Source organism: Musa acuminata, chromosome BXJ2-7, assembly GCF_036884655.1.
Source record: "Musa acuminata AAA Group cultivar baxijiao chromosome BXJ2-7, Cavendish_Baxijiao_AAA, whole genome shotgun sequence".
Classification (NCBI taxonomy): Eukaryota; Viridiplantae; Streptophyta; class Magnoliopsida; order Zingiberales; family Musaceae; genus Musa; species Musa acuminata.
The window spans coordinates 32,620,748-32,632,872 of NC_088344.1; the positions used below are offsets into that span (position 1 = coordinate 32,620,748).

A 12,125-nucleotide genomic window follows, 5' to 3' on the forward strand; every position below is an offset into this window, starting at 1 on the left:
GCAGCCTCCACTGCAGTGGTGCGTAGAAGCAATTCGTGGGGCTTTGCGTGCTGAATTCCTCTACGTTGCTCTTCTGTTCGTTTCTGCTCTCTCTCTCTCTCTCTCTCTCTCTCTCTCTCTGTGCCGGTAGGAGTAGTAGTATTTGTGCTACTCTGTTTTGCCCTGTTTTGTTGGGTGTGTACTCATATGAGGAGGGGGAGGTGGGGGAGAGGGAGAGGAAGAGGAAAGAGAAGTGAAGCTGGGAAAGGCGGGGGAGCTGCTGGGGATCTTCGACTGCATCAATGAGGTCACGGCAGCGATCGCGGCAGCAGCGTCATCGTGGGAGGGCGAGATGAGCGAGCAGGCGTATCGTGTGGAGACGGCGCCGCGGCTGGCGCAATGGAGGATCGACAACGTCTCCTCCTCCTGCACCTACCGCAAGTCCGACCCCTTCAAGGTCGGCCTCTGGAACTGGTACCACCACCACCTCCTCTTCTTCTGCAATCTGCCTGTGAATCCTTCGATTGTAGTCGATTGGCTCCAAACCAGTCCGAGTTCAAGATCTCTCAATCGCAAGTTAGCAACTTCTGCAGATAAATTAAAGAAAGGCTTGATTTTGGAATCAATCACTGATTTGATTTACTAGAATTATTCTGCAACTTGGTATGGTTGGGAGTTCTTTTTCGTTGGAGAGTTCTAATCCTTCAAAAGTATCCATTGAAGTTCTTTTGAGTTCAAGATTGCATCTTTAGGAGAGCTTGATGACCTTTAATTTCCGTGCCGAGAAGGTATCTCACAGTGGAGAAGAACAAGCAGCTGTATGTGAAGCTGTACCCCGAGATGTCGAGCCTAACAAGAGAGCAGCCACCGGTCGCCTCCTTCACCATCAAGCTCGTCTTCTCCTCGTCCCCTAATCGCCGGACCATCGTCCACCCAGGTCAGTGCTTCATGTCTCTTGCATCAGTGGCTCCTACGGCTGGCGAAACATTCGCTCTTACTCTTCTTATCTACAGCCGTTTGTGACAAGCAGCTAAAGAACAACGATGACTTCGTGTGGGCAATCGACAATTCGTTCACCGGCAGATTCATTATTGACATCGAGTTCCTCGATCTGAAGACTGTGCCTCCATCTGTAAGCAAACAATCTTCTTGCTCACCTCTATACATGGTTCTAATCACAGTCAATTACTGCTTCGTGGAACAACAGGGTGGCGAGCCGTACTCCATCTGGTCCAGCCACCACATCGAGAAGCACTCAGAGAACACAGCCCTCGCCTCCTTTGCTCAGATGCTGGCCGAGGGCATCCACACCGACATCACCATCAACGCCGCCGCCGATGGCAGCATCGGCGCCCACCGCGCCGTCCTGGCCGCGAGGTCACCGGTCTTCCGCAGCATGTTCTCCCACGATCTCAGGGAGAAGGAGCTCTCGACGGTGGACATCTCCGACATGTCGTTCGAGGCTTGCCAAGCCTTCCTCAACTACATCTACGGCAACTTCCAGCCCGAAGAGTTCCTCCGCCACCGGGTAGCGCTCCTCGGTGCCGCAGACAAGTACGACATCGCCGACCTCAAGGAGGCGTGCCATGAGAGCCTCCTGGAGGACATTGACGCTGTGAACGTGCTCGAGAGGCTCCACACTGCTTACCTCTACGGTTTGCCCAGGCTGAAGGGTGGATGCATGAGGTACCTGGTGAACTTTGGCAAGATTTATGAACTATGGGATGACTTCAATGCGTTCCTACAGACTGCTGACAGAGAACTCATAGCTGAAATCTTTCATGAGATTCTTGTTGCCTGGAGAGGCTTCTAAAATCTCTTAGTTGTGTATAAGAAATGCAATTATTTGGCTCAAACCCTCTATGTATGTATGTGTTGCTGATCAAACAATGTACAGAACTGTATCACCAAAGGTGTGTATGCATTCTTTAATTCAAGAACTTGCATGAAATAGAGAAACCTGGTTTTCATTATCTGTCTTCTTTGTTTGATTTTTGGGAATGTTTGATTGATCCTTCATTGTGTTTTCATAAGAACCACAGGATGACCAGCTTTAAGCCTTGCACTGCAAATGATATCAGAAAGAAGCTCCCAATGCATCTATGCTGAGATAGTCCACAATGTGATCACTGTCATACCTTTTTTTTTTTGCTTTAGTAGTCTTCATCAGTTGGGATAAAAAGTAAAGCTAAACTTAGCTTTCTTCATTCCCAACATCATCTTTTTCTAGTCTTCATGTATGCTCTGCAATGAGATATGTTGGTTGCTTTCTTATGTCACAAATCAAATACAGTTAAGAAGTTTCTTAGAAGGTGCCAAATCTGTGTGCTAATGAGAAGTTTCTATTATGCAGCAAGTTATCTAATAAAAGAATACAAGTCATCATACAGAAACTACCACAGTAACATTTTTAAGGATCTTCCAAAACCAATGTTTTTCCTAATGTAAAATCCCTTAACATATCTCACATTCGAAATTGCACAATACCAATAAACTCAACGATCGAAGAAAACACACCGACAAAAGTGAAGTACGGCCAGCCTCGGTGTGAATGCTGCCGATGGCAATGCAGCGGTCAGTCGCCGGCAAGCAATCCCACAGGCGGACAGAATATGGTCCTCTATAGAGGGCCTACCAAACAGCAGCCATTTTACTCCCGAGTCTTGGCTCTTTTCATACTGAGACTGCTGTGGAAGGGGGAGACGGAACCCGACATGTGTGTTCCTTCGTCACGAAGAGTGCCATTGATCATGGCAAGTTCTCGCAGTTGCTGCTGCTTAAAGAAGTCATGTGATTCCTCCTGAAAAATAAATAATTCTTCTGCTTAACTTTTCAGTATCAAGTAAGCCAGAATTTGGGAAGGGGAAATAAAATACCACAGGCTTTAGCAAATCTTCAAGTATTTCACGAGCTTGCAACAGACGAGCATCAACAATTTCTACTGGCAGCTCAGCCTCTACCAGTATATGAAGTGGCTCACTCAAATGTTCATATCCTGGCTTCCCTCTCATCATCTCCTCCTAAGAAAAACACACTTAAAAGTCGGATCCCATTTCAAAAATCAATGACTATTTTTAGGAGACGGAAAAAGAATTAACAGTTCACTGTTGGCATTCCATTCCAAGTGGCAAGGAGTCTTGTTCCAGACAAGAAGAAAGTGCGAGTTAATTGGTAAACCTAAATTAGAGAAGAGAAGAAACAAACTTAAAAGTTGATATCACCTAAACCAGCAATTGACATAAACTTAGTAATCAATTGGATGTGAAAAATGGTGTAGCATCTAATTCATGACTAACGAATGAAGAGAAAATGATCATAAACAAAAGGAAGAATCACGACCAACACTTTTTATGGGATCTCATTTACCAACACCGTATACAACCTTTATTGTAGTTCAATTTTAATGATATATTGTTGAGGCATATATGTTTATTTAACATAGATTGTTGCAAAAACAGCATCAATATTTTACCTTGGCTAAATCTTTGATGCTTCCCCTCCCTCTTATAAGTATACGGCAGTCAGTATTTGCCTCCACTCGCTTTAGGGAGTTTCCACGAGGACCAAGGAGCCGCCCAACAAAGTTATACTGTATAAACAGAACTAACTAGAATTGTGATGTGGGTTTGGATTGTAATAAAGCTCAAACTTAGGCAAAAAGCAGTAACTTACAGTAGGGTATTTGTCTATAGGTATATCGACCCTGATAGTTTTCTTCACAATGAGACCAGAGGCACTACTTTGAGAGCCAAGCCAACCATGTGCAGATGAAGGTTGTATCAACCCCAACCCCTGCATGTCACATCTAATCATTTTAGTGAAAGGAACTACAACAAACATGAGACAAGAGTATTGGACATAAATGAAATTCTAACAATTTTTTTTGCATGAATTTTAAGGATGTAAGGATAAAAATTATAAACATAAAAGATGAAAGTCAATAGTAAACTAGCAAACTATATTAAAAGAAGTTGGAAAAGAAATGCAAATTCAAACAGCAATATCTATTTTTGTAAGGTCTTGCAGATAAATCTTCCTTGTTTTTTTTTTTTGCAGTATGCAACTAAAATATATGTAAAATTTAAAAGATGCATAAGCAAATCCTGGAGCTACAGCATTGCAAAAGATAAAGTTAACATCAATCAGGAACACCAACTGAGGCATCACCAGAAACAGGATAATTATTGAAAAGCTTTGACTAAAAATCAACTCAAACAGCATAAGTGAATGATAATTCGACGCAACATCAGGCAAACATGCTTAACTCTCCTAAATTAGCAATCATGAAGCCAGAGGGTAAAGCTCTGGAAGAGACATATGAAACACTATAATATAGGTTAAGAACACAGAGAACCAAGAATAGGCATTAAGGTTAGCACAAGATGTTAAAACACCAAGATATAAAAAGTCAAACTAGGAGCTAATTCAAGTTAGCATGAGACTTCAAAAAAATCTTTCTGGAGAAGCAAATTTAGTTACAAAGAGGAATTATGTTAATGGTTAGTGTCCATACTTCAGACTGAAATGCTGATGCCCACCCATTCATCTCAGTTGCCCCTCCATTTGAAAGCAATCCTCCAGTAGTCATTGGGCTACCATGTTCAAGCCCACTTTGGTCTAAAAGAGATGCATTTCCCAAGAGCATTGTAACACGTAATATCTCTGCTTCAAAATGTCAATTTCAAGAATAAATTGTACAGGTTAGCATTGTTATGAAATTAGTAATCTAAAAATGCACAGACACGACAGATTGTTAGTTTAAAATCAGTAGCACCGCTGATACTTTTGGTTAAAAATCTTAGGTTATATGCTAAAATCTTTTCTTGGATTGACTAAACCAGTACAAGTTGTATATAAGCTACAACTACATTTGTAAAAGGCTGCCATAAAAGTCAAGCCAACATGCTGCCCATAGTGAATTACAAGCAAAGACGAAGCCATCCTCGGTATTTTGAGCAGAGGATTAATGGTTAAACTGTCGACCTCATTATGATATCAACTCTTATTTTTGAAGGTTTGCTGTCTTAAACATAGAAGCAGATGAAAGAAAGGATTTTGCGTTCAAGAATCTCCTTTTCATTATCATTGTGTCTGCAGCTACAATTCTTGATTTCACATTGAAACATAGCCTTCATGTTTTGCACTGAGTACATGACCAATCTCATGATTGTTTAAGGTCACATTTATTTTCTAACATAAAAATCACCAGTCTCTAATGTGAAGCAATCCAACTCAGGACATCTCTAGAAAAGTACATGTCAACACATTAATGAATTTCAACTGTTTTGCCATCTCCGGTAAATAAAGGCAATGACCATTATTATAAGTGAAGCATGTCCTTCTCCAATTAGATTCAGATCAATGAAGAATTGAAAGCACACAACAAGCACTATAGGTGCATGAAGAAAAAACAAAAAAGAAGGGAGGGAAACAATGTTTAATTGACAAGGAGAAAAATAGAGAGGCAAAGGAGTAAAGAGACAAACGAGAGATAATTTAGTGCAGGAACAAGAAAATAACGAATCGTTCTGTGCAAGGAGAGGGAGGAAATAGGAGAGATGAGTGTAGGATGAAGAAACAACAGAAAAGGGGAAAGGGAGAGGAGCATAATATAAGCAAACCAAAATTTCTTTTCCTCTTCAACCCTAGACATAAACTTCAAAAACAAAGAAGAAGGTTGACCAATTACTTTTTAAGGGTAAAATATGAAGAATTATGGAATAAAGGGCCTTCTGTGGTCAATTCCAGATATAGGGGCTAGAGTTTTCTAGGTAAATCAGCCAATTAACATCCATTTTCCAAAGCCTAAATAGAATGAAAAAGATCTAAGTTTTCCAGCATAAACTAAGAAATATTTGCTCTACAAGAATTTCTAATTCCAAATGAGAGAATATCTCATCTGATGCACCCCAAAGGCAGCAAGAGAAATGATGATCATGTGCAACAATTGTGTGATCTCCAAATATTTGATTCTTTTCAGGATCAGCAATTCTAGTACTTAGAACATACATGTCCCTCAAATGCAAATAATTTGTTATACTTCTGTACGATGACAATGTCAATCATAAGCGAAACAAAAAACTACATAGTAAATACCCATAAAAAAGAGAATGCACTAAAGAGGGCTCAGATAAGATCCTCTTAATAGAAAAAACAGGGCATTAAAGAAATTTTGAAGGTTCAACAAGCTACCATTATAATGCATCTAAATTTACTAAAATAAGTTAAATCTGATACTTACCCTGGTTCAGTAGACGATAACTATGTGGAAGCACTGGCATAAAAGGACTCAGCTTATGGCGCTCGGCCAGTAATTCTGAGAGATACCTGTAAATATATCATCTCTTGTCACTCACTATCCAGTGTCTCGACACTTCCAATAATGCAGAAAAAGAACGATCCCTTGACTGAAATATCAGCAATTCTAGAAATATATTAGCAGATCTTGTGAAGAAAGTGCATCCAAAAGGTCACTGAACAGGAAAGAGATCAACTCAAGTAACTGTAGAACTCTGTAAATAGACACCATGATGACAAAATGGCTAGAAGACTGATCGGATTTGAGAATAATTCCGAAGCCGGAACACAAACAAAGAGACCAAAAGATTTAAAGATCACAACTTTATGCTCAACAATCTGAACATAAAAGAGTAGCTCTCACAAATTAAAACAGCATGCTGAAAAAAAAAGGGAATATAATAACCCCTTCATCGGAACTCTTAACAACGAAAGCCAAAATGATCGGTGACAACCACGTTTGGCAAAAAACGAGATTTTGGGAGGAAACATAGGCGCCTTACTTCTCCTGCTCCGCAAAGGCGCTGGCGGATGAGCGGATGCCGGAGGGGGAAGGGGAGTAGGCCATGTACCTGCCGGAAGACATGGTTCCGGCGAGATCGGCGGCAGTAACTGGCCAGGTTCGGGTCTTCGGCGATACGGATCCTGGCGAGATCTCGATGGCCTACGGCGCTCCAGGATCGGCTGGTGGAGAGAGGGGCCAGGAGGCTAGAAGGAGCACGGAAAGAAAGAACAGAAAGCGAACTATATATGAGAGGTGGTAAAGAAGAGGGGACAGGAGACAGACTCAATACAGTTCACTGTGTAGTACTAGTAGTAAGGGGTTTTAATTAAGCTTTTGTAATCTTTCCGTAATGTTTTGCAGAGAATTTACTTTGATTCTCCGGAATTCATGTGATTGCACATTAAATTGCATAAGCTTGATCGTTCCGTAGTTTGATTATCTACATGCACTATGAATTAACTAACATAATGAGATAACATAAATAGTTTAATATTTTTTCTCCTGACTTTTTGAGAAAAAAAGATATTTAAAGTACATCAAGTAAAAATTTGTATATCTGTTATTTTTCCAACAGTTGATTTTAAAAAACAAAGAAAGAAAGGTCATGTTACATAATTAACTGTGATCCAACTTCAGGAAATTGTATGAAATTGATGCCATTTATCTCTCCACAGCTAAAATTTCATGTGATTGGTTGATAATTTAAAGCTTAACAAAGAAGTCACCTTCAAATATAAAAATTCAGATTTAACAATATTCTCTACTGTAGGTTTGGAATCTATTTGAAGGATGTTTTGTCGTGAGAATTCTTCACCTACCCAGAATGAACCCAGCATTTGATAGGTAGCCTTTTTAGATGCTAGAAAATAAAACATGAGGTTCAATTTCAATCTATGCTGTTCACAACTTTTGAATGGATGTTACTGGTCAATGTACAACCTTCTCAGATGCATAATATAGAAGACAAAACATCAATTTGTATCTCTGCTAAATTCACAATATGCATAATATAGAAGATAAAACATGAATTTGTATCTCTGCTAAATTCACAAGATGCATACTAGAGAAATAAAATGAGTTTCTATGATATTCCACAACTTCTGAACGATACTGCTTGTCAATTCGGCTGTAATATGAGTTTCTATGCTCAGTGGTACGGATCATGAAAGGTTTGTGCAGTTGCTAGTACAAAGCTCTCATGAAGCAAGAAGCATGCCAACCAATAGCCTGACCTAATTTTCCTCCTCTTCATAATGGGTCATGAATCCCGGTGCCGAACCTGACTTCCATGTACAACCTCACATGGCGCCCCCCTGCTACCAATCTAAGGCACTTTTGTATTGTATTGTATCTCTAGATCTTAAAGCACCATCAATGGTGGTTTGGAGGCTATGCAGCACATGCAAAGCCATGTTTTCTTTTCTCCACGATTGGAGTTTCTGCTTAATATTGTATTTGTTCTTTAGTGAATGACTCAGTGCTCCAAAAATATATTGTTCAAATAAGATCTCTCTACCTCTATGCAAATTTTTAGTTCACACACAAAAATCTTGCATTTTCTTGACTTCTGAAAGCTAAAAAGTTACTGACTGTTAATCATATTTAAAAAAAAAATACTCACCTTGAAATTTTTAGTGGAATTCTTTGTGCCGTATAAGAGCATCTCAGAAAACTCAAAAAAACAATCTGCTACAGTACCTTGACTGCATGCCTGATCTAGATGATGAGTCTGACAAAATAGGACATGAAGTGACAGATTGCTTGCAAGAAGTCGCAAGAGGCTTATTTGTCTCTATCGGACAGGCTGTGATTGAGAGACAAGTCAGTCCCTGATTATATGCGCTGAAAAAACCAGCAACATCCTGCAGTGTTATACTAATTAACTGATGCTGTTTCGGTTGTTAGGTGGTCGTGCATGGTTTAAGCAAAACAACGCAAGGGTTCTGATAATGAAACCACACTTCTAAGCTAAGATTTCTTCTGTAGCGTCTAGGGATAAAGATTATCTTCCTTAAATACTCAAATTAGTCCCAAACTCCCCCATCTGCAGATTACATATAGTAGTTTCTCATATTCTCTCTCTGGCAACTAATTGATCTGATAGTATTCAATGCTTTCCTTCGATTGAAAATACCGACCTATAGCCTACAGTTTATTTCAAATGGCTTAGTGTTGAAAATTACTGGTGTGGACTCGGTCATAGAACACATGAGATGAAGAAATAGTTTGGCAAGGCGATGCAGAATTCTGTTTGTCAATGGCTTAGTCAAAATCCATGTAATTGATTAGCAGGATTGTCTGACTTTGGGAGAGTTGTATAATTACAGGGGAGAAGTGGTTCGATATCTGCATAAGAGTTAAATGTCTTCTGCTATAAGAAAACAAATAATAATCAAATTGCTCTGTTAGAGGTCCAGCACAAATCCATTGAGCTTAAGGATCATACCCAAGATTTTTAGGATTATTTTTGGGTTGGTTTAAAGATTTATGCACATTATGAATATAGATCAAGAATTCATATTTTGATCGGCTTTTGTGACCTCAATAATGATTGGATAAGGGTTAAAAGAAAACCAACCTTAATCGTGTTTTCTTCACTGTTTTAAGTTAACCCATGAGTTGGTATATAATTTTAGATGCTCGAGTATTATTCAAGGAAAGAGGTCAATTTAGGGCATCAATCAAGAAACGAAAGATATGATGTAATTATTCTCATTCATTAGAAACGCCAAAAAGATTAATCAAAGGAGAAGTTAAATGAAGGTACCTTCAAGAACAAACCCTCGATTTGATCTCAAGAACACCATCTCGGTCGCAGCGAATGAACTTGGACGCCGGGAAGAGTATTCCGGTCAAGCAGAGAAGGAAATTGGTGACGAGATAGGGGGAGGGACCCACCAGTCACCGCAGGCGCGTCGCCGGCTCTGGTCGGCGGCGACGGATGAAGTGAAGAGGGGGCTGACGAAGAGGCCGCGGAAGAAGAGGCAGCAGAGCTCGAGGGCCTCGCGCTTGAGCCCTTCCATCTGAGACTCGAGCGCCGATGCTAGAGGTAGAGGAGGAGGTGGTGGTGGTGGCTAGGGCTTGGGAGATTTAGGTCAGAAGATGGTGTTCGATCGCGGCGGCGTCTGCTATGGGGATATCGACGACGACATGAAGCGTGCTTGCTGGCTCTGCCATAGGTCGAAGAAATGGGAAGAGAGCAGAAAAGGGGAGTAGTTGCCGTGTAATTGGAATAAACGAGACTGAGATCGAGAGAGCAGAGATTTAGTTGAGGAAGTAACGGAAAAGAACAGAGAGGTTGAATTGGAGGCGACGGCTTCCGGGTATCGTGGAAGGGCTCAAGATGGGTGCAACGGTCGAACACTTTGCAGGCGTGTATCAACGGTCGAATACTGGGTATTTAAACATCCCATTTGACCGTTGGGGGGCGTGGCGGGTTCTTGGAGAACTGCCCTAAGCGCACATGGTGTGGTGAGGATATATATATATATATATATATATATATATATATAGTGTTTTTATCTATTATACTGTTTTGACCACCACAATAAAAACATTGTAAAGTTTACTTAAAAATATTGTAAGTGATCTAAACATACTTCTAACCATAATCAAACCAATTATAAGCCTAGAAATATGGTATGATAATATTTAATAAGCAATGATAATCAAAGAGGCATGATATAATGTTATTTATAATATTTTTAATGATATTTATAGTATTTTTAGTATATCAATAAAATACTATAATTACTATTGAAAAACATTGTAAATGAGTCAAATAAAAGCACTATAACAATTGAAAATTAATAAAAAATGGACGAAAAAATTTGACAAAAAAACTTTGAAGGGTAAGTTGGATATTTTTTAAATTAGGGGTATTGTTTGAAAAAAAATAAAAGAGGGAGTATATTTTGAGAAATAGGCAAAATATAAGTATTTCTTAGAAAAATCACTATATATATATATATATATATATATATATATATATATATATATATATATCTTTGATTGTTTAGAATATCTATTCTCCTCTTTCTAGCCTATCCAATTCAAAATTTTTTTCTAAGATTATTGAATGATTATGATTGTCCAATACAATGACTAAGTTGGGAGCTCATAGTAATCTACTATTAAATCAAAGTGTTAGGAAGTCTCGGGTTTAAGTAAAGATTCTCTAAAAATCAATATTTAAGTTAAGTTAATAAAGGATTTGCATGATTCGGTCAAGTAGCTAAAATAAAAAACATAAGAGAGAAAAAAGTCCCTAAGAACGCAACTAAAGAGTTAAGATTATACTAAATATTAGAAATGATTGTGTGTATTGTTCAACCATTTGATTCTGCAGCTAACCAATTTTATATGAAGTTATAAAGTTATAAAGGGTGGCATAATATTGATTGAGTGAGATCTGAGTGTTAGAGTAATTTATTGATTGAGTGAGCATAAAATATCATTTATCACATCTTGTTTCCTATGTTAGTTACATAACCATAATTGATAAAATATAAAAGATGATTTGGTATGAAAGGGTGGCATAATATTGCCATATTTTCTCTCCCTTTTGGCAGTGTAATTTGAACAAAGTGAACAGGCATTACATTGCATTGTCTTGAAAACTTCAAACAATGGCCATTCCATATGTTGGCAAACTTAACATTCCTCAATCACAAAACCACCACCTGAATCACATTTGAACTGTGTGCAATGCCATCCAAGAAGACATTTGATGGTTGGGATAAGCATCACAAAAGCAGTCAATGTCAGAAATTATTGAACGATTGTATCAAGTCCATTTCTTTGGCCATGGTTTTCCAATTTGTATGGTGTCTACAGCTCAACTTTTTGCAGTGCTCAACCCATTACTATTTATCAATGGTTGGCATCAGATGGAGAATAAATACCTAATTGCAACACACACACAGGTAATGTGGACCTTTGATTTGACAGGACTTGTTATTGCTTCCCAACAAAATCTCCATTCTTAAGTTTCCTTTTGTTTGGACTAAATGCAATTTTCTTGCATGGTAAAATTGATTGATGTACTCAATTTGTGAACTCAGTTGGCCTTCTACTTTTCTTGTGTAAGCTGTCATATTTCTTTTGCAATATGTATAATATTCCAATGGATAAACAATCCAAACTATAGCATAGTTGACAAAGCTTCCAATCTCAGCAGCTCATACTTCGAAATAGCACCAAAAAGACATGATTTGTTCTTGCAATTTGTGTTAATCCTAGACTTGCAAACGATATCATCAGACTTAGTGGTCATTGAGATTCGTGCTGGATCATCTACACGTCATTTTAAGGAGATGGTAACAAAACAGAAGTAGCATTAAAT

At 38.9% G+C, this 12,125-nt stretch overlaps 2 protein-coding genes across 6 annotated transcripts; one reads left to right on the forward strand and one right to left on the reverse strand.

The window, feature by feature from the left end:
- Positions 1–1,952, forward strand: LOC103992364 (BTB/POZ domain-containing protein At1g55760). Of its 2 annotated transcripts, none has more exons than XM_065118058.1 (4): positions 1–453; positions 732–916; positions 993–1,111; positions 1,187–1,952. In XM_065118058.1, the coding sequence occupies exons 2-4, from the start codon at positions 820–822 to the stop codon at positions 1,790–1,792; spliced, it is 822 nt and encodes a 273-aa protein (XP_064974130.1). In that variant the 5' UTR covers positions 1–453; positions 732–819; the 3' UTR covers positions 1,793–1,952. The 2 variants fall into 2 exon arrangements, with proteins under 2 accessions (XP_064974130.1, XP_009410307.2); XM_009412032.3 differs by having other exon boundaries at positions 4–453; positions 768–916.
- Positions 1,953–2,303: 351 nt separating this feature from the next.
- Positions 2,304–7,045, reverse strand: LOC135617634 (KH domain-containing protein At5g56140-like). Of its 4 annotated transcripts, none has more exons than XM_065118061.1 (7): positions 6,849–7,045; positions 6,221–6,306; positions 4,493–4,644; positions 3,652–3,771; positions 3,452–3,568; positions 2,856–2,999; positions 2,304–2,779 (listed from the first exon to the last, which is right to left on the reverse strand). In XM_065118061.1, the coding sequence occupies exons 1-7, from the start codon at positions 6,860–6,862 to the stop codon at positions 2,630–2,632; spliced, it is 783 nt and encodes a 260-aa protein (XP_064974133.1). In that variant the 5' UTR covers positions 6,863–7,045; the 3' UTR covers positions 2,304–2,629. The 4 variants fall into 4 exon arrangements, with proteins under 4 accessions (XP_064974133.1, XP_064974131.1, XP_064974134.1 ...); XM_065118059.1 differs by having other exon boundaries at positions 6,780–7,040; XM_065118062.1 differs by having other exon boundaries at positions 4,493–4,641; positions 6,849–7,039.
- Between the last annotated feature and the right edge of the window lie 5,080 nt (positions 7,046–12,125).